The following is a 22,977-nucleotide window of genomic DNA, read 5'->3' as shown; positions in this document are numbered from 1 at the left end:
CATGAAGACGATTACATTAGTCTAAATTAGTCAACTCCACCCACTCATGCTAGTACCCATATTCCTAGAAGCTCAGGCCGAGGAGGAGGAGTAGCAGCCATTTTTAATACTAGATTATTAATCAATCCCAAGCCCAAACCAGGATATTCATCGTTTGAAAGCCTTATTCTTAATCTATCTCATCCTAGTTGGAAATCACAGAAACCAATTATAATAGTCACAGTTTATCGTCCACCTGCACCTTATTCAGAGTTTCTATCAGAGTTCTCTGAGTTCTTATCTGAGTTGGTGCTTAAAACAGATCAAATCATAATTGTAGGGGATTTCAACATCCATGTAGATGTTGACCGTGATAGTCTTAGCTGCGCATTTAACTCGCTGTTGGAATCAATAGGTTTTATTCAACACGTTAATGAACCAACTCATTGCCTTAATCACAACCTCGACCTTGTTTTAACTTATGGTATTGATATTGATAACTTAAACATAGTTCCTCAAAACCCTCTCCTTACTGATCATTATTTACTCACATTTAATTGTACAATAATGAACTATAATAACATTACGCAGATTAGAAAGAAAATGGCGTTCCAGTAACCTAGAGGAACTTCAGCCTGGAAAGATGGTTTTGTAGCTTACAAAAAAGCCCTACACAAAGCTAGAGTTGCCTATTATTCTTCTCTAATTGAAGAAAATAAGAATAATCATAGATTTCTTTTCAGCACTGTAGCCAGGCTGACACAGAGCCACAGCTCCACTGAACCATCTATTCCTTTAACACTGAGCAGTGATGACTTTGTCAACGTCTTTGTGAATAAAATAACATCAATTAGAGAAAAAATGGATCATCTCCTCCCTCATATTGGGACTGACTCATCTTCTAGCACAAGAGCTTTAGAAGCACCAGGTGCACAGTTAGACAGTTTCTCCTCTATAGATCTCCCTGAGTTAACATCATTAGTTTCATCATCTAAGCCATCAACCTGTCAGTTAGATCCTATCCCCACCAAACTGTTTAAAGATGTGTTTGCTTTAATTAACAACTCTATATTAACTCAAATTAATCTATCTTTATTAACTGGATATGTGCCCCAAATGTTTAAAATAGCAGTTATTAAACCCCTCAAAAAAGCGACCCTTGACCCAGATATTTTAGCTAATTACCGACCTATATCTAATCTTCCCTTTGTCTCTAAAATCTTAGAAAAGGCAGTTGCTCATCAATTATGTGAATATTTGCGCATTAATGGCCTGTTTGAAGATTTTCAGATTAAATCATAGCACAGAAACAGCACTAGTTAAAGTTAGTAATGATCTTCTCTTGGCGTCAGATAATGGTCTATTCAATTCAATTGAATTTTATTTGTATAGCGCCAAATCGTAACATACATTATCGATCTATCTCTATCTATACATATACATATATATATATATATATATATATATATATATATCTATAAATGAATTGCTTGTCTTTGTGTTTTTTATGAAAAAGGTGTGTGTGTGTGACTGACATGAGTGAACACGCCCACAGCTTTTAGTCAGGAATGTGTTTCAAATACTTTTTTTCCTCTCTATTATATTATATTATGTTACGTTATATTATATTATATTACATTCCATTATATAATGTGGTATGTTATTTTATGCTATGCTAACAGACTTTCATCAACTCACAACAGTCTGTTCATGTGTCTGTTGAAGGTACTGGTTTCCTGTCTTCATCTCTTCAGGTGTGAGCTCAGTTATATGTTTCCAGTAAGGTCTTATGTTTACCATGGTTACCATGCAGACATACCATAAACACATCCAGCTGAGGGACTCAATCTCACCTCCATTTATCTCTGCTTACATGAGTGAACATTGTCAGTGAGACCTGGTCAGTAGGTGCAGGACTGTGGTCTCCTTCAGACCTGGGGCCTCATTTATAAAACTTTGTGAAGGTCAAAAACATCATGATTTATATATGTCCTACATGTCCTCCACATCCTACATGTCATCCACATTCTACATGTCTTACACATCCTCCACATTCTACACATTATACATGTCTTACACATTCTACATGTCCTACACATGCTACATGTCCTACACATCCTACATGTCCTCCTCATTCGACATGTCCTCCACATCCTACATGTCCTCCACATGCTACTTGTCCTACACATTCTACATGTCCTACACATCCACATGTCCTCCACTACTTCTACACATATGTCCTACACATCCTACATGTCCTCCACATTCTCATATCCACACATGTCCTCCATACATGATCTACACATCCTACATATCCTCCACATTCCACATGTCCGACACATCCTACATGTCCTCCACAACGTGTCCTCCACATCCTACATGTCCTCCACATATGTTCTACATCCTACATGTCCTACACATTCTACATGTCCTACACATCCTACATATCCTACACATACCACATGTCCTACATGTCCTACACACACACACATGTCTACACATCCTACATGTCCTACATCCTACATGTCCTACACATACCACATGTCCTACACATTCTACATGTCCTACACATCCTACATGTCCTACACATTCTACATGTCCTACACATCCTACATGTCCTACACATACCACATGTCCTACACATACCACATGTCCTACACATTCTACATGTACTACACATTCTACATGTACCACATTCTACATGTCCTACACATCCTACATGTACTACTCATTCTACATGTACTACACATTCTACATGTCCTACACATCCTACATGTACTTCACATCCTACATGTACTACACATTCTACATGTCCTACACATTCTACATGTACTACACATTCTACATGTCCTACACATTCTACATGTCCTACACATTCTACATGTCCTACACATCCTATGCCTGTTTCCATTTATAAAGTCCTCAGGTGCTCATAAAAGTCTGGACAATATTTATTCAAACTCAGTCCACGATGGGACCAGAGACGAAAAGAGCCAAGAAAAGAAATTTCTTGTGAAGTGTTAACAGTTATAGTGATAATTACTGTGATAACACTAACCCAACATGGTGGAACAAATGTGTTCCTAATGCAGATATGAGCAGCAGAAAAACTAGCAAAACAAAAGAAAACACAAAGTAAACTCTCACATTCATTCCATCAGAAAACTTGGGAAAACATCTGAATCGAAACAGTTGTTTGTGAGTCATAAAAAACTCCAAACATTCACTGATGTCAGTCTTTACGTTAAAGGCTCCTCTGGTCTCTGCTGCACCCTGCTGGTGTGCCTGTGACCTTACACAAGCTAATGTTTCATACAAAGACTCACACGTCTCATCTGTTTATGCTTAGTTTGGACACATACTGAACTGAACTGTCCCGACCAGGTTGACCACAAAGAATCAATCGCCATGGTAACTTGTGCGCCATTGCTTTCTTGCAACTGACTTGAGGCTAAATTCAGCCAGGGTAAGTAACATAGCCCCGCTTAATCCCTCATCCTAGTTTCGTGTAACAGGCCCCAGGACATTCTGTAAACATCCAGGTACTTGATGTTACCATCTCAATGTCCATTTCCTGGATGTTCACCGGTGTTGGAGGAGTGTTGTGTCTGTATAATTTCTCTGTACTCTTTGTCGTCATCGACTGTGATGAGGCCGACAATTGCAGAGTCATCAGAGAACTTCTGCAGGTGACAGGAGGGGGAGCTGTAGGAGAAGTCTGCAGTGTACAGGGTGAAGAGTGGTGGGTACAGTGCTCTCTACACATAAGTTAATATAGTCCGTTATTGTGTTTATGAGACTGTCAATGTCCTCCCCATGTCATTCACAGAGTTCCTCCCACACAGTGGACTCAAAGCTGTCCATCAGAGCCTCATCAGTCTCCTCAGACCATACTTTAACTGTGTGGGTCACAGCTGGATTCCATCTCTATTACACGGTGAAAACGGGGCGGTAACGTATTGTGTCACTTCCTGGTGTTACACTGTTTGTCCTCTTTGCCCAATGTGACCAGTGATGACATGTATAGCCGCATGTCGTCATTCAATCGCTGGCTGTCGAGGTGGTGTCCAGTAAACAACACTGGGTTTTTAGATAACTGGCAAACCTTCTGGGGGAAACCTGGTCTCATGAGGAGAGACGGCGTCCATCCCACTTTGGATGGAGCAGCTCTCTTATCTAGCAGCTTAGGACATTTTATTAAAAACCCATGACAATCCAGAGTTGAGACCAGGACACAGAGTTGCAGTCTTTCATGCTTCTCTGTGCTTCTTTTCGAGCAGTCACCTATTAAAAACCCCATTGAGACTGTGTCTGCCCCTCGACCTACTAAAGTAAAAACTAAAGTAAATAAAGTAAATAAATCAATAACAAACAGAAGAGGAGTTAGACATTCTAACTTAATAAAGATTAATACCAATAATAAAATAGAGTCAAATACCCCTTTCAAATGTGGGCTATTAAATATAATTCAATTCAATTAAATTTTATTTGTATAGCGCCAAATCATAATATACATTATCTCAAGGCACTTTACATAGACAACATCAAGGAGAGCAGAGAACCCCAACAGTGAGAACCCACACAATGAGCAAACACTAGGCATCAGTGGAGAGAAAAAACAGAGATGTCCGGTCATCTGCCTCAACCGGTTGGGGTGAAAGGAAAAATGGGGGACAGAGGAGAGGTGGGGGACAGAAAATGGGGGGAGAGAAAGGACAAGAGGGAGATGAGGGAGAGACAGAAGAGAGAGAGAGACCAGGAGCAGATACACAACAACTGTATCAAGTTACAAGTTTATAAAGTTAATGATATTGACTTTTTAATTATAGCACAATAATAATGGTGATGGTATGTATGATATGGATAGCCTCGAAAACTGGATCTGGATCCTGCAACCTGCAAGATGAGAATACAGAGAGAGAGAGAGAGAGGGAAGGAAGGAAAGACACAAACTAGGGAGAGAAAGAGACAAGGTTAATGACATATAAAAAGTCATAATCAAATCCTGAGTGTGAGAGAGTGAATGTGTGTGTACCACAGGAAAATCCCCCAGCAGTTTAGTTCTATAGCAGCAAAACTAAGAGATGGTCCAGGTTTCCCTGAACCAGCTCTAACTATAAGCTTTATCAAAAAGGAAAGTTTTAAGTTTAACTTTAAATACAGAGAGAGGCTCCGCCTCCCGAACTATCATTGGGAGCTGGTTCCACAGGAGAGGAGGAGCCTGGTAACTAAAGGCTCTGCCTCCCATTCTATTCAATTCAATTCAATTCAATTTTATTTGTATAGCGCCAAATCATAACATACATTATCTCAAGGCACTGTACATAGACAACATCAAAGAGAGCAGAGACCCCCAACAGTTCACACAATGAGCAAGCACTAGGCATCAGTGGAGAGAAAAAACTCCCTCTTAACAGGAAGAAATCTCTGACAGAACCAGGCTCAGAGATGTGCGGTCATCTGCCTCGACCAGTTGGGGTGAAAGGAAAAATGGGGGATAGTGGAGAGGTGGGGGACAGAAAATGGGGGGAGAGAAAGGACAAGAGGGAGAGACAGAAGAGAGAGAGGGAGACCAGCAGCAGATACACAACAACTGTATCAGGTTACAAGTTTATACAGTTACTGATATCGACTTTTTAATTTACAAAATAATAATAATGGTGACGATGAGCGTAGCCTCGGAAACTGGATCTTGATCCTTCAACCTGCATGATGAGAATACGGAGAGAGAGAGAGAGAGAGGGAAGGAAGGAAGGACACAAACTAGGGAGAGAAAGAGACAAGGTTAATGACATATATAAAGTCATAATCAAATGCTGAGTGTGAGAGAGTGAATGTGCGTGTACCACCGGAAAATCCCCCAGCAGTTTAGTTCTATAGCAGCATAACTAAGAGATGGTTTAGGTTTCCCTGAACCAGCTCTAACTATAAGCTTTATCAAAAAGGAAAGTTTTAAGTTTAACTTTAAATACAGAGAGAGTGTCCGCCTCCCGAACTATCATTGGAAGCTGGTTCCACAGGAGAGGAGCCTGGTAGCTAAAGGCTCTGCCTCCCATTCTACTCTTACAGACTCTGGGAACCACAAGTAAACCTGTATTTTGTGACCTAAGTGGTCTATTAGGATGATAGGGTAAGACTAGGTCTTTCAGGTATGAAGGGGCCTGACCATTAAGTGCTTTGTACGTGAGGAGGAGGATTTTAAATTGAATTCTAAACTGTATGGGGAGCCAGTGTAGAGAAGCTAACACTGGAGTTATATGGTCTCTCTTTCTAGTTCCTGTCAGAACTCGTGCTGCAGCATTTTGAATTAACTGAAGGATTCTAACAGACTTGTTAGAACATCCTGCTAATAAGGAGTTACAGTAATCTAATCTAGATGTAACAAAAGCATGAACTAGTTTTTCAGCATCCTGTAAAGACAGAATGTTTCTAATTTTCATAATGTTCCGCAGGTGGAAGAAGGCTGTTCTGGAAATTAGTTTTATGTGTGAATCAAATGACATTTCCTGGTCAAAAGTAACTCCAAGGTTCCTCACAGTGGAACTGGAAGCCAGGGTGATGTCATCTAAAGTGACAATGTGGGCAGAAAGTTTTTCTCTGAGGTGTTTAGGGCCGAGTATAATGACCTCAGTTTTATCTGAGTTTAAAAGTAGAAAGTTACAGGTCATCCAGGACTTAATGTCTCTGAGACATTCCTGGAGTTGAACAATCTGATTTATTTCATCCGGCCTCATCGATAGATATAGCTGTGTGTCATCTGCATAACAATGAAAGTGTATGTTATGCTTTCTAATAATGTTCCCTAGAGGAAGCATATATAAGGTAAAAAGTATAGGCCCAAGCACTGAGCCTTGTGGAACTCCACAATTAACTTGTGTTTGTAATGAGGCTTTATCATTAACGTGAACAAACTGGAATCTATCAGATAAGTATGATTTAAACCAGCAGAGGGCAGCACCTGTGATACCAAGAGTCTGCTCCAATCTCTGCAGTAGAATATCATGATCAATGGTGTCAAATGCAGCACTAAGATCTATGGTTTACTCTGGGAACCACAAGTAAACCTGTATTTTGTGACCTAAGTGGTCTATTAGGGTGATAGGGTAAGACTAGGTCTTTCAGGTATGAAGGGGCCTGACCATTAAGTGCTTTGTATGTGAGGAGGAGGATTTTAAATTGAATTGTAAACTGTGGGTGGACCCATATCATTCATATCATCACCATTATTATTGTGCTATAATTAAAAAGTCAATATCAGTAACTGTATAAACTTGTAACTTTTTTCTCTCCACAATGATGCTCATTGTGTGAACTGTTGTGTTTCTCTGCTCTCCTTGATGTTGTCTATGTACAGAGCCTTGAGATAATGTATGTTATGATTTGGCGTCATACAAATAACATTGAATTGAACTGAATTGGTTGCCTGTGCAACCGAGGTTTGTACACAGGAAGGAGATTAACAGATCTTCCGAGGGGAGGGAGGGGGGATGAGCTGTATGCCTCTTTGCTGTTGGCATAGAAAAGGTCCAGTATTTTATTGTCTCTGGTGTGGCATGTGACATACTGAGTGAGTGACCGCATACGGGGTAGTCATGGTGAGCGACTTATAGGCGGGGTTGCACCCTGATAGGTGGGGTCACACCCTGGACAGGTCGCCAGTCCATCGGGACACAAACCGACAACCTTCTCATTGTGAGGCAATAGTGCTAGCCACATACTCCACTGTGTGGCCCTGTGAAAATCAGTGACTCATTCTCTGGAAAGTTCTATATCAAGACTTTTGTTCAATTTAATCTTTGAAAGTGAATTATCTGTTTGGAATATCATCTATTGTAAAGGTCAACCAGTGTCAGTGAGTGCGACTTATTAGAAGTCTGAATTAAGAACAAAAACCTAAAACCGTTTCATGAACCACACCATTTCACCATTTCAGTTACAGTGTTTTAATTTCAGTTACTAAAAAAATGACATAAATGGCAGCAGGGGTAGTTACAGTGGCAGCAGGTGTAGTTACAGTGACAGCAGGTGTAGTTACAGTGGCAGCAGGGGTAGTTACAGTGGCAGCAGGTGTAGTTACAGTGACAGCAGGTGTAGTTACACTGGCAGCAGGCAGCAGGAGTAGTTGCAGTGGCAGCAGAGGTAGTTACAGTGGCAGGTGTACAGTGGCGGTGTAGTGGCAGTTACAGTGGCAGAAGGTTTAGTTAGCAGGGGTAGTTACAGTGGCAGCACAGTGGCAGCAGGGGTAGTGGCAGCAGGTGTAGGGCAGCAGGTGTAGTTGCAGACAGCAGGTGTAGTTTCAGTGGCAGCAGGGTAGTTACAGCAGCAGGTGTAGTTACAGTGGCAGCAGGTGTAGTTGCAGTGACAACAGGTGTAGTTACAGTGGCAGCAGGCAGCAGGAGTAGTTGCAGTGGCAGCAGGAGTAGTTGCAGTGGCAGCAGAGGTAGTTACAGCAGGGATAGTTACAGTGGCAGCAGGTGTAGTTGCAGTGACAACAGGTGTAGTTACAGTGGCAGCAGGAGTAGTTGCAGTGGCAGCAGGGGTAGTTACAGCGGCAGTAGGTGTAGTTACAGTGGCAGCAGGTGTAGTTACAGTGGCAACAGAGTGTGATGCAGATGTTGGTGAGACATCGTGTCATCCGTCTCAGTGAGTCTCGGTCAGGGGACCAAACAGACACATGAGAAACAGCAAATATTGTTGAGGACTAATAAATTCTGCTCATTATTCATTTCATGTCTTTATAAAAAAGCAGTCAATTTTATTATGGTGGTGTAAATCGGGCAGAAGACAAACACACAATAAACAAAATGAAGGAAAATGCAGTGATAACTAACTCTATCTAAAATATACTATTATACTATACGACTGTGGTGTCGTGCAGTGAATATATTGTGCTGTCGCTGGTTCGATGATAAGAGACAATGATGGCTCCTGAACATGGTTGTTAGCGATGGGTTAGCGCACTCTTCATCAGGCAGGTTCTTGTATTTGTCCTCACAGTTTATTCACAGTCACCGGCCGACCCGTGAGAACTGAAGAAAAAGAAAGTAAACAAACAATCACATAAATATGCTAATGCAGAGTTGGTAACTTAATGTACACAAATACACCAATTAACACACAGTAGGCTGCACACTACCACTATGCACTTCTCTCTTCATCTTCTTTGTTTAATGTTGTAACTCTTTATCTTTATTCACCTTTACCGAGTGTGGAGACAACCAACTGTGTTGTTTCTCTCTTGCCGTGCTCTGCCAGGTGGTGTATCATTAAAGTGTTACCGTGTAGAAACAAAAACAACTAATGAGCCTGCCTCAACTGAAAGGTGGGTAGGAACCAAAAAATAAATAAATGAGAATGCATTAAACTGACATGTGTGGCAGTTACACACGGCTTTACCTTTGACTTACAAATATTTAACAGTTCATGTCTTGTTGAAAACAACTTTTCTTTTTTTATATATATATTTGTTTATTGAAATATTCAACACAGTATCATATATTACAATGTTGCTCTTTTTTTAATTTAACAATACAAAGGGAACTTCTCCCACCCCCCTCCCCCAAGAACAAAACAAAAACAACAAAAAATAAGAAATATAAATAAATAAAAAACAAACTAAATATGTCACGACCCGGCTCATGGTCGGACAAATAAAAGGAACTGCGCAGGTAAAAGTAACAAAATGATAATTTATTTCCCTAACACAAGGGACCAAAATGACGGCAAAGCAAACAAAGAGAACACCATAGAAAACAAGGGGCTGCGGCGGAGCGGCACACCGCTCTCCCTCCGGAGCCAGGCGATGTCAGGAACAGCTGAGGCAGGAGGAAGGACCAGCTTAACACAGGTTTGGGAATTGGCCAAGCCCACCAGCTCATCACCTGCAGCTTGACAAAGCAGAGGCCACCATACACACATACACACATCCACAGGCAGGAGGCCGTCACACCCCCCTCCCTGAAAAACGGGGCCCAACCCCGAACTCGACAATGGCTCCCTCATTATTAAACCAAAACCAATTTTTTTTTTTTTTTTTACTTTGCAAATATATAGGCTACACATTCTACCTACTATAAAGTTTGTTTTCTTCACAAATATATACATTCTACTTACTTTAATTTTTTTTTTTTTTTCACAAATATATACCTTTTACTTACTTTGAAGTTTTACTTTACACGTATAGAGTTTACGATGTTTAAGGCACACACACAAGGGCACACACGTCCGAAGACAGGAACACCAGCTGCTGTTGAGAACCACACAGCTCACTACGCGCATCTTCCACACCCCCACCTCAGCAACCTGGTACCAGTGGGAAGCAATTTAAGAGGGAAGGATGACAGAAGAGGGAACAGGAGAGCAACAGGATAACATCATAACAGCAATAAAGTCTTAGCTCAAACCTCAATCCTGAGGAACGCGAGACAGTGCGTCGGCTACGACGTTTTCCGCACCCTTTATGTGTCTAATATCAAGCCAATGTGACTGTAGAAATAACGACCAACGTATCAGACGCTGGTTAGGACATTGCAGCGAGTTCAAAAACAAAAGTGGGTTGTGGTCAGTGTACACCACTACGGGTACCGCTCCAGAGCCCAAGTACACTTCAAAGTTTCTCAGAGCCCAAACTAAGGCCAGTGCCTCCTTTTCAATCGTTGAATAGTTCAATTGATATGAGTTAAATTTCTTGGAAAAGAAACAGACTGGTTTTTCCAAACCCAACTCATCGGCTTGCAACAAAACCCCACCTACTCCGATGTGACTAGCGTCGACTTGAAGCGCAAAAGGTCGGTCAAACCTCGGAGCGGCCAGGACCGGTGCTTCACACAGCAGAGACTTTATCCTCTCAAACGCCTGCTGACAGAGAGGAGACCACACAAATGGGACACGCATTTTAAGTAGATCAGTTAATGGTGCAACGACTTCTGAGAAATTACGGCAAAACCCCCTGTAATACCCCACCAAACCCAGGAACCTCATCAGTTCCTTCTTGGTAGTGGGCGGAGGATAGAACTGGACAGCACTTATTTTCTCTGCAACGGGACGGACTTTACCCTGACCCACAACCCGGCCCAGGTACGTCACCGTGGCCCGTGCAAATTCGCACTTGGCGAGGTTGATGGTCAGGCGCGCCTCAGCCAAGCGCAGGAACAACGCACGGACACGCTCCACATGAGACGGCCACGAGTCTGAAACCACCACCACGTCGTCCAAATACACAGTGCACCCCTCTAAGTCCCCCAAGACTCTGGTCATGAGCCTCTGGAACGTGGCAGGAGCGTTTCTTAAACCAAAAGGCATAACATTATACGAGAAGAGACCATTTGGTGTAATAACTGCAGACAGGTCACGTGCACGCTCGGACAATGGAACCTGCCAATATCCTTTCAACAGGTCAAATTTACTCACAAATGCTGCGTGGCCCACTTGGTCAACGCAATCCTCCATACGAGGCAGCGGGAAAGAATCTGGTTTCGTTACCGCATTTAGCTTGCGAAAATCAGTGCAGAACCTAAATGTTTTGTCTGGCTTCGGCACTAAAATGCAGGGAGATGCCCAACTGGAAAAGGAGGGAACAATAATACAATTATCCAACATATACTTCACTTCCGCATCAAGGGACACACGTTTTTCAGGACTAACGCGGTAAAACCTTTGGCGAATTGGGAGTGCATCACCTACATCTATATCATGTTCAATTACATTTGTTTGAGTAGGAGTGTCACCAAACAGACATGGGAAGGAACTTATCACTTCAACTAGGTCGGCTTGTTGTGACTCAGACAGATGGCCCAACAGAAGATGTAATTTGTTCAAGGACTCAGAGTTTTTTAACCGACCTTGCTGCACCCCAGCATCAGCATCGGGCAGACCATCCTCCACCCCGGCAGGCACCGACTGTGGAGGGTAAACCACAGACACTCTACTCACAGAACACACAGGCCGCGCAGGCACAGAGGAGGCGGAGACAGCTTCACCTGGAGGGACACGTTCATAGTAAGGTTTCAATAAGTTGACATGACACATCTGGACACTCCGTCTACGATCAGGCGTAGCAATGATGTAGTTATGTTCAGACGTTTTTTTCTTTATTTCATAGGGACCTCCATACTTTGCCTGAAATGGAGAAGTAATGATGGGAAGTAACGCCAAGACCCGGTCCCCCTCACTGAACACACGCTTCTCAGCCCTCCGGTCATACAGTGTCTTCATCTTACTCTGTGCAGTACCCAAGTTTTTCTTTGCCAATACCCCTGCAGCATACAACCTATGACGGAACCCATTTACATAATCAAGTACATTTTCTGGTGGAACAGCATCCTTCCATTGCTCGCACAAAAGATCCAGAGGGCCGCGCACAGTGTGCCCAAACACCAAATCGTTGGGACTAAACCCTGTGCTCTCTTGGGACACCTCCCTCGCCGCTAACAGTAACCAGGGCAACCCCTCCTCCCAGTCTCCATCCAGTTTCACACAATATGTACGTAACAACGACTTCAGAGACTGGTGAAAACGTTCCAGGGCCCCCTGACTCTGAGCGTGATATGCCGATGCTTTATTGTGTTTAACCCCCAACTGTTTCAAAACTTGTGAAAACAGGTGAGAGGTGAAGTTTGATCCGCGGTCAGTTTGAATCACCTTCGGGATACCGAATATAGCAATGAACTGTGTCAGGGCGCGCACCACAGAACGCGCTGTGATCGTGCGTAAAGGATACGCTGCCGGATAACGGGTTGTTTGACACATGACGGTAAGCAAATAAACAGCACCCGACTTGGAACGTGGCAACGGACCCACACAGTCTATAATAAGGTGTTCAAATGGCTGACCCACAGCCGAAATCGGAAACAGAGGAGCTGGTTTAATCACCTGATTTGGCTTCCCCGCAAGTTGACAGGTATGACAGGTTTTCACATACTCAGACACATCCCTCTTTAATTTAGGCCAAAAAAAATGTTTCAGCACTCGGTTGTATGTTTTTCTCACCCCCCAGTGACCCGAGTCATCATGGGCCCGGCGAAGCACCGTCTCCCGGAGCTTCGAAGGCAGGACAATCTGGAGGACGGGATCCCCTACAAAATCGTCCCCGTGAGGCACCCATTTTCTCATGAGCAACCCCTTCAACAGAAAGTAACAGTGAGAGTCGTTCTTTACCTCCGACGCAGGCAACACCATGTCAAACAGTCCCTTCAGGGACGCGTCGGCTCGCTGCTCACTCTCCAACTCTTCCTGCGTAACTGAAAGGGAAACATCAGACAGGGAGAAACACCACCCATCTACTGCCTCACCATCACCCACGCCACACTCAGGCGGCTCTGGTGGAGAATGTTGGGACATAGACCGCGTCACCGCACACGCTGTGAACACTTCGGGGAAACTTATTTCATCCTCATCAGGCTGCTTCCTCACCAGGGGAACTGAGGAAACCACTGGAGACGGGGCCACATCACCCCACACACGCTCACCTGCAGCACCGTTACCTAGGATCAGAGTGACCCCCTCAACAGGCAGCGCCGGCCTCACACCCACAGCTATCTCGCCCTGGAAGAGATCAGAGTGTAATGTGATTTTGTGCAGAGGGACTTGCAAAACATTCATTTCCATACCTACAACAGGCACCCAACAACCTGTGTGAGTCTCAGCGGAAAAAGGCAGCACAGAAGCCTGAATGAAGGAATCAAAGGCCGCTGTGTCGCGCAGTATTTTAACTGGCACCTTCAACCTGCCCCCCACCAGAGAAACATGGCCACCAGAAATGAACGGCAGAAAAGACGCCAACCCCACAGACACGGATTCACCCCGAGCTGGCCCACCCACCTCACTCACCGCTGGTGCGCGAGGCAACGAGACAGCGCAGCAAGCACCTTTTGGCTGCGCCATGGGACCCCCCTGGGGAACCCTGGGTTTAAGTGCGTAACAATCAGCTCTGAAATGACCTCTTTTATGACAATAACTGCAGGTTTTTTCAAAACCCCTGGAGTTACGATCCCTGGCGTCGGATTTACCTGAACGACCAACATAACTCCCCAGAGCTGCCTCAGCACGCTCTGCAAACGGTCCACCACGGCTGCCACTATGCGCGCGCCACTCACCAAAAGAGCGTTTATGCGTCAACACATAGTCATCTGCCACTGAAGCAGCTTCAAACACACGTCTTACCTTGAGATCGTTAATGTGTTGTGCAATGTTTTCAGGTATGGAATTTTTGAACTGCTCCAACACAATTAACTCGGACAAATCCTCAAACGTCTCCACTTTTAACGCGGCACACCAACGCGCAAAATGACCCGTCAGGTGCGTCTGCTTCTCCACTCTCTTCCATGAACGAAAGCGCTGACGATAAGCCTCCGGCACGAGCTCGTACACTTTCAATACGGCAGACTTTACACACTCATAATCTTGGCCATCAGCCACCGACAGAGCAGAATAAGCCTCCTGCGCACGGCCAGTCAGTGCGCACTGGAGCATCACCGTGCGGGCTGACTCAGACCACTTCCGTGACTCAGCCACACGTTCAAACAAAGAAAAAAACGACTCTGGATCCCGCTCATTAAACTTCGGAAGTAACCGCAGATTTCCAAGCACATCAAAACACTCACCTCCGCCCCCGGGACGAACGGAGGAACTCTCCTGCGCTCCCGAGGCGGCTCCACCCGAAAATCCAGCCCTCAGCAACTCCAGCCGAGACTGCTCTACCGACAGCTTCGCTTGCTCCGTCTGGTAGCGGAGTTTTTCCACTGCAATCTGCTTCTCTATTTCAACTGACTTCAACGTCTTAGCATGCTCCAACTGCAACAACAGTAACTCTTTCTGCTGCTCAAACGTGAGGTCACTCGCGCCCGCAGCCAGTGGAGCCAAACTCTCCACCCTGGCCTGGGGAGGACGCGCAGCACCCGACAATATACCCAACTCGCATAATGCAGCAAACAAAACATTCTGAATTGTCGCGTCTTTCACTCTTCTATCTGGGATATCGATACGATAATGCTCCGCTATTTTAAACAATTGTTCCCGCGTGCAGTTATCCAGCAACTCCTCCGACGGAGCCTGAACAAAAAACGCCACATCCGCCATATTCTACACACAATAATACAAAACTCCAGGACACTTACTTTTGCTGCTACTTACCAGGTAACTCCCAAACAAGGAGCTACGAAAAAACACAAGCCGAGACACCCCAACCCCTAACTACCTACCACCACACTTACAAAACCTCACGTAGTCTTCGTCGGCTTGCCGAGCTCGAAGTGACACCAACCGCAGGAAATTACATCTGACCGAGACTGGCCAGCTGCAACAACCCAAAGCCAGCGCACTCCCTCCTCAGGGTTACCGACCAAAACAAAAAAGGCAAAATAATAAAGTGGCGAGATCTGCTCACCCGGCGGCTAACTGATCAGGATGCCCGGACAAAACAATTATCTTTAAGCAGCAACAAAAGCCAAGTGACCCAGAGAAACAACACAACCATGGCCAAAAATTTACCTTCACAGTTCACAACTAAACCGTGGCGTACAAACCACACACACAAGCCCTCGCGACTTCCGGGTTCCCACGCTACTCAATAGTAACGCCGCCAAAACGGTTCCATTCACAAACTCCCGTGAGTTCATTCACAACTCTGGCTTATTAGCGCACACGGACAACGGGACGAGCCCCCACATTTGTCACGACCCGGCTCATGGTCGGACAAATAAAAGGAACTGCGCAGGTAAAAGTAACAAAATGATAATTTATTTCCCTAACACAAGGGACCAAAATGACGGCAAAGCAAACAAAGAGAACACCATAGAAAACAAGGGGCTGCGGCGGAGCGGCACACCGCTCTCCCTCCGGAGCCAGGCGATGTCAGGAACAGCTGAGGCAGGAGGAAGGACCAGCTTAACACAGGTTTGGGAATTGGCCAAGCCCACCAGCTCATCACCTGCAGCTTGACAAAGCAGAGGCCACCATACACACATACACACATCCACAGGCAGGAGGCCGTCACAAATATATTATTATCATAATACTAAATATAACAATAACAAAATACATGATAATAAAAAAATATATAAATAAATAAATAAAACTAAAACTCACAGGATGCCACAGTCACTGAGTGAGAATTGAACCTTTTCCAATTGTAAAAGTTTCATCACTTCTTTCATTAATGTTGGATGAGCTGGTGGGATTTTCTGCTTCTAATTCAGTAATATCAACCTTTCATGCCAACAGTGTTACGTATCATATTATATTGGTTATTTGACAAAACTGTTGTGGCTGCTTTCACCCCAAACACAGCCAGAACTGGGTCTGGTTTAAGTCGAATTTTAAGAACTTCAGACAGTATTAAAGGTATTGTTCCAATCATTCCAGAGTCTGGGGCAGTTCCAGAACAGATGTGCTATAGAGGCCACAGCTTGTCCACATCGACTGTAGGAAACATCTTGGACAGCCATAGTTTCGATAAATGCAGTCTGTGAAGAAATTTTAATTCTTTCAGCCCATGTCTGGCACATACAGAAGACGAGTGGTCACTCTCAGTGATTTCCACTCCCAAATCCTCCATCCAGGCCTCTCTCAGATGATCCTGCTCATCATGGATCTTAGAAGTAGCTCTTTTAATCTTTGGGTCAAGCAAAAACAGTGTGTCCATCGAAGAAACTAGAGGTTTGTTTGGGAAGGACGGAAATGTCTTTTTTATGAAATTTTCGTGCTGGGAATATTAAATTTGTCTTTTAGTCGCTGAAATGTAGGATAAATGTTGATTGTCCAAATTCCTTATAAATGGCATTTGTGAAATGACAGGTCAGAAAGTGGTGGAGGGAATGAGTGGTTATTTATTAAAGGTAGAAGTTCTACAAGTTCTCAATTAGTTCTCAATTATGCCAAAATACCTCCGTATTTGGGACCAAATTTGTGAAATTATTGGGTTTTTCATCGTTAAAAATCCGCCAGCGTACTGCAAAACCTGGAGTGGATCACAGTGTCCTCCGGCCTCTGAACAAACAGGACTGTACAAATCATATCCTCTTTGAACAATTAAATATACAGTCTTTATCCAATAAATCTGGATTTATTCATGAACACATTAAGGACAAGGGGCTGGGCATTCTCTGCCTCACAGAAACGTGGCAGCAGCCTGAAGTTTATTCAGCTCTAAATGAGGCTTGCCCCCCCCAGGTATAATTACCTGAGCAAAGCCCGTACAATTGGCCGTGGTGGTGGCCTTGCCGTTTTACACCACAGTGACATTGAATTGAGCCTTCTGTCTGCCCCAAATTTCTGTTCCTTCTGGTACTGGTAAATCTGGTACTCAAATGCAAACACCATCTTAATGTAACAAGAGCTCTTATTTACGCACATTCACGCACATTCACTCTCTAACACTCAGGATATGATTATGACTTCATTAACCTTGTCCCTTTCTCTCCCTAGTTTGTGTCTTTCCTTCCTTCCTTCCCTCTCTCTCTCTCTGTATTCTCATCTTGCAGGTTGCAGGATCCAGATCCAGTTTTCAAGGCTATCCATATCATGCATATCCTCACCATTATTATTGTGCTATAATTAAAAGTTTATATCATTGACTGTATAAACTTGTAACTTGATACAGTTGTTGTGTATCTGCTCCTGGTCTCTGTCTCTACCTCATCTCCCTCTTGTCCTTTCTCTCCCCCCTTTCTGTCCCCCGCCTCTCCGCTGTCCTCCATTTTCCTTTCATCCCAACCGGTCGAGGCAGATGACTGCACATCTCTGAGCCTGGTTCTGTCAGAGATTTCTTCTTCTGTTAAGAGGGAGTTTTTTCTCTCCACTGATGCCTAGTGTTTGCTCATTGTGTGAACTGTTGGGGTTCTCTGCTCTCCTTGATGTTGTCTATGTACAGTGCCTTGAGATAATGTATGTTATGATTTGGCACTATACAAATAAAATTGAATTGAATTGAATTGAATTGAATTATTTATCGTCTTCCAAAATCCCAACATTTACTACAGATCTACACAATTTCCTCATTTCACTCATTTGCACATCCTACAAAAACATTTCGGTGATTGGTGATTTTAATATTCATATGGACTCTCCCTCCAATCGACTAGCCACAGAATTCAAAGACCTTTGACCCGTCACTCCCATCCAGCTATCGCCCCATCTCACTCATAAATGCAGATCTTAAAATCATCTGCAAAGCCTTAGCAAGGAGACTGGAAAAAATCACCCCCTTCATAATTCACCCAGATCAGACAGGATTCATTAAGGATAGACATTCAACTAATAATACACGCAGATTAGTAAATGTAATAGACTACTGCACAATCAATAAATTTAGAGCAGCAGTGGTTTCACTAGATGCAGAAAAAGCATTTGATAGAGTAAACTGGAAATTCCTAATTGCCACAATGGAAAAATTTGGATTCGGAGAAGAACTCATCTCCTGGATCAAAATTTTATACAGTTCTCCCATTGCCTCTGTCAGAACAAATGATCAAACTTCTCCAAGCTTCACTCTCCAGAGAGGCACCAGACAAGGCTGTCCACTCTCCCCATCGCTTTTTGCCATCTTTATCGAACCACTCGCAGCGGCTATTCGCACAAACAAAAATATCAAAGGTATTCAAACAACAAAACTACATCACAAAATAAGCCTCTATGCTGATGATGTATTACTTTTCCTCCAAAACTCACAAAGCTCTCTCTCTGAGACTATTACACTTCTTAATAAATTCTCAGCCATATCAGATTACTCGATAAACTGGGCAAAATCGATCATCCTACCAATCAACCATGACTTCAAATCATCACCATCCTGTCCTCTGAAATCTGGAAACATTAGACATTTGGGTGTAAATTTTTCCTCCAGGCTGTCAGATCTAGCACAATTAAACTATACCCCACTACTTAAATCAATAGAGGATGACCTCCTACGATGGAATTTACCTATATCACTTATGGGAAGAGTTAACACCATGAAAATGATGATCTTACCAAAAATCAATTACCTGTTCTCAATGATTCCAACTAAACCCTCACCAATCTGGTTTAAATCCTTAGACTCTGCCACCACAAAATTCCTCTGGAAAACCAAACCAGCACGCATCAGTTTAAAAACACTCAAAAAAAAGCAAAAGCCTATGGTGGTCTGGAACTTCCAAACTTCCACAACTACTTTCTTGCAAATAGGCTTCACTATGTCCAAAAATGGTTTCAACCCAAACCACTGGACAGTCTGTGGCTAGACATCGAACAAACACTCTGTAATGAAATTAAAATCTCAGATCTACCATTTATAAGCAAAACCATTAAACGGCATCAGTGCTTTAAAAGCATAAATATAAATACCTCCTTGTCAGCCTGGTGGGAATTTATCAAACTCACTGGGTCCTCGCATATCCCATGTAAATATACCCCAATCTGGAATAATCCAGACATACTACGGAATAAAACAACACTAAAACTCAAATCATGGCAAGAAAAAGGTATAAGGCACCTGGAACAAATTCTTCAAGATAACAAATTCATCCCATTTCATAACTTAGTGGAACAATATGGCATTAACAGCAACACATCCTTTGATTATCTACAAATAAAATCTGTAATCCAGACGAGGTTTAAAACCAGTAAATTGGATCTAAAACTACCTCCAATGATCAAACAATTTCTAAACCTTATGTCTCCCAAAATGGTGTCTAAAACACATGCACTATTGACTAAAAATTATTGCATAATCTCTTTACCAACCACAAAATGGGAGGCGGAGCTATCCATCAGCCTAGATGAAAATTTCTGGTTACAGATATCATCTAACACATTCAAATTGATAAAAAATCCAGACCTACAACTAATACAATACAAAATCTTACACAGAACACACTACACAGGACAAAGGATGTTCAGAATGGGGCTCTCACAATCAAATATCTGCACAAACTGCAACGAAAACACAGCAGATAGCTACATGCATGCTATATGGCTATGCACACCGGTGTATAACTTCTGGTGTAGGGTATGCGAGGACCTCTCAGCATGTCTCGAATACACCATACCACCTTCCCCCATGCTATGCATACTGGGTGATTTAAACGTAATACATATAAACATGGAAAAATTGCACATATTAATCAATAGCCTAAGCATCGCCAGGAAAACTATCCTCTTGAACTGGAAAAACAAGAAAAACTAAACCAATACAGAAATTTGATTTTAGATCACATCTCTATGGAGAGAATGTCTGCTTCCATAAAGAAACAAATACCTATATTTGATTTGACCTGGACACCTCTAATTGATTATATTTCCTAGGGTGGGTTGGTGACTGTGTCTTCCCTGGTCGGTCTGTGGTGTTGCGGGCCGTGCATCTGGGGTGTCTGGTGGTCTGTGTGGGTTGGTGGCCCTGGGTCTACCGTCCCTCGGTGGTTGTGGGTCTGCCCTACGGGGGTCGGGGTGGATTTGTGGGGGGGCTGCCACCTTGGCCTGGGGGGCCCGTGGGGGTTGGGGGTGGTGGGCCGTGGGCTGGGGCTGGGCTGGCGCCGCACTGCGGGTGGGGGTAGGGGGTCTGGGTCTCTGTACGCTGGGGCCTGCGGGGCGCTGGGGGGTGGGGTTGGCCCATAGTGGGGGGGGGGTGATCCTCCCTGGGTTCTGCCCTCCGGGGTGGCGGGGCGGTACACGCTGCTGTGCTCCTGCTGCGCTCTGGAGCGGACTTGTGCGTCCTCCGTCCCTTGGGGGGGGCATGGTGGGGGGCACGCGGGGGGGCGCCTTGCTTTGGGGACCCTTGGGGTGGGAGATGGGGTGGAGCGTGGGCCTGGTCTGGACTGTTCCTGGGCTGTGGGCGGGGCCGGGGTCTGAGGATTGCTGCCGTCAGTAATGCCGTGATGGCCTGGGTGTGGGTCCTGCCTCGTCGGTGCTGGTGTGCTCACCGGGGTCCTACCTTCTGGTCGGGTGTGGGGATATCTGGTCCTCCGCCCCGGCGGCGCTCATGGGATGCCATGGCATGTCCCTGGCCTGGACGGGTTGCTCCCTTCTTGGCCGGGGGTGAGTGGGAATGGGGCATATGGCCCTGCCAGTCAGGAAGCTGGCAACCTACTTGGGGGGGCACTCTTGCCCACCCCCTATGCCCCCCCCCACCGCAGATGATACATCTAAACACACACATCTAGGGCACTGGGGGGGTGTGTGGCTGAGATGGTGGGGGGTCGGGGGGTGGGACCATCACATGATGGGGCCGCTCTCCGTTCCCCCGATGATCTGCCACTCTTCCCCTAATTTTATCGCATGTTAGACATTAGGGCCTGGTGGGCGAGAGACACGTCGACGGCTCCACTGTCTGCCAACAGTGGGACGCCCGTGCCACATTTCCCTCCGCCATTTTAACTACACCCCAGATACCAACATACATCGTATAACACACCACACACACGCACACACCTCCAAATCAATCACCGGTGGGCCGGGGTGGGGGGGGTGGTCGTGGGTGCACTCCTGAGCGCTCGGTTCCTGCCCACCCCCTGGCCGTGTTGGGACTGGCGGTCTGGGTGGGGGCAGCAGTGGTGGCCATGAGGCGTCGCTGGACGTGGGGGATCGGGTCCCCTGCGCTCGGTCTGGGGGGTGTCCGGGAGGCATGGTTGTGGCTCATCATGACGCACCTCCCTGAAGGTACTGTGGTGGGCGGCAGTCTGCCTACCCGGCGGGGGTCGTCGGCGGGCGCAGATGCTCCTGGATGTTGGGGGACCCCTCTCCGGGGCACCGCGGGGTTGGGCGCGGCGGGTCCTTGGACCACTGGCCCTGCCTCTACCTGGGGGGTCTGGACCGGCTCGGGAGTCTGCCTCTCTTCTGTCTCTGGGGGCCCCCTTGGCTGGTGGCCCTACGTGGGCCTCCGCCTGTCCCTCCCTGGGCTGGGGGGCGTGTGGTCGGCTTCTGGGGGGCGGTGGGGGTGGCAGTGGTGGGTATCTGGCCGTGCCTCCCTGGTGGGCGGTCTGGGGGGGGCTCTGCTCCCCCCGGTGGTGGGCTGGCCCTGCCCTTGGGCGCTGGCGGGCTCTGGGTGCGGAGACCCTGGGCCTCTGCGGCCTGCCTGGGTGTGGGGTGGTTCGGCCTCTGTCCGTGGTCTTGTCGCCGTCGGCCCCCTCGGGTCGACCTTGGGTGGGGGGGGCTTTCCCCCCGCATTCCTCCGACGGGCCCCCTGCGGTGCGGATGCGTTGCTATCCTGGGAGTGGTGGCTGTGGGCCTCTCCTGCCCAGTACGGCTACTGGGCGCCTTAGGCGCCTGGATGATTTTCGGCCCGTCGCTGGGGACGGACCGGACATTGGCACGGTCCCCCACCCCAATTCCAATCATACCTAATGACAACCCCTGCACATATACACTGATATGCACGATCACACACACACACACACTAACACGCTAAGATAAATAAAATTTAACTGATATAACTGTTGTAAGCCCGGACATACTCTCTTGATGTGGTCGTTAACAATTACTATATAAACTGTATCTGAAAGTATGTTCTGTATACGCTAAATAATTTCAACTGTTCAATGTTATTAACCTGTTACTAACACACTAATGTCACCCTTAAGTTGCCTAGGTTCTGTCTTATCAGGTATGTTCTGTCTACTTTATATAATTTCAATTTAATGGTACTAACCCATGTATTATACTGTTGTCCACCTTGCTCTCCCTCTCTCTCACTCTCGATCTCCTTCTCTCTTCTTTTTTCTCCCTCTCTCTCTCGCTCTCTCTCTCTCTCTCACTCCCCCTCCCTTCCTCCTCCCCGCTCACTCCCCATCCCCCTGTCAGTCCACTCCCTGTCCCCCTGTCCGGTCCGGCTGCCCGCAACACATAATCATAAAACGAATAAATAAAAATACTGCAGTTATGAGTATCCCAGACTCGTCCTGCACATATCAAATCTGTCCAACACCAAAAGGCATGCAGTCAATCATATTACATGCCCTGGGTACTAGACAGGACAGGTTAAAAAAAAAAAAAAAGAAGTACTGGACTGCCTCAACCTCACCCAACATGTCA

The 22,977-nt window shown here is 45.4% G+C and overlaps 2 protein-coding genes across 2 annotated transcripts; both read right to left on the bottom strand.

Moving 5' to 3' along the window:
• Nucleotides 1-20,252: 20,252 nt before the first annotated feature.
• On the bottom strand, nt 20,253-21,004 carry LOC122786832 (extensin-like). The gene is made up of 2 exons (XM_044053330.1): nt 20,882-21,004; nt 20,253-20,795 (listed from the first exon to the last, which is right to left on the bottom strand). Exons 1-2 carry the CDS (start codon nt 21,002-21,004, stop codon nt 20,253-20,255), a joined length of 666 nt encoding a protein of 221 aa, XP_043909265.1.
• A 381-nt stretch (nt 21,005-21,385) lies between these two features.
• LOC122786831 (proline-rich protein 2-like) lies at nt 21,386-22,284 on the bottom strand. The gene is made up of 2 exons (XM_044053329.1): nt 21,746-22,284; nt 21,386-21,551 (listed from the first exon to the last, which is right to left on the bottom strand). Exons 1-2 carry the CDS (start codon nt 22,282-22,284, stop codon nt 21,386-21,388), a joined length of 705 nt encoding a protein of 234 aa, XP_043909264.1.
• Nucleotides 22,285-22,977: the final 693 nt, after the last annotated feature.

This window comes from Solea senegalensis, linkage group LG20 (assembly GCF_019176455.1).
Source record: "Solea senegalensis isolate Sse05_10M linkage group LG20, IFAPA_SoseM_1, whole genome shotgun sequence".
Lineage (NCBI taxonomy): Eukaryota > Metazoa > Chordata > Actinopteri > Pleuronectiformes > Soleidae > Solea > Solea senegalensis.
The sequence above is the reverse complement of the archived record's forward strand: the minus strand, read 5'-3'. Positions and strand labels throughout refer to the sequence as shown.

Coding starts and splice junctions, on each gene's coding strand:
- LOC122786832 (XM_044053330.1), bottom strand. CDS start 21,004: ATGCCCCATTCCCACTCACCCCCGGCCAAGAAGGGAGCAACCCGTCCA. Junction 20,796..20,881: donor TCCCCACACCCGACCAGAAG/GTAGGACCCCGG, acceptor AGCAATCCTCAG/ACCCCGGCCCCGCCCACAGC.
- LOC122786831 (XM_044053329.1), bottom strand. CDS start 22,284: ATGATTGGAATTGGGGTGGGGGACCGTGCCAATGTCCGGTCCGTCCCC. Junction 21,552..21,745: donor AGCCGGTCCAGACCCCCCAG/GTAGAGGCAGGG, acceptor GACACCCCCCAG/ACCGAGCGCAGGGGACCCGA.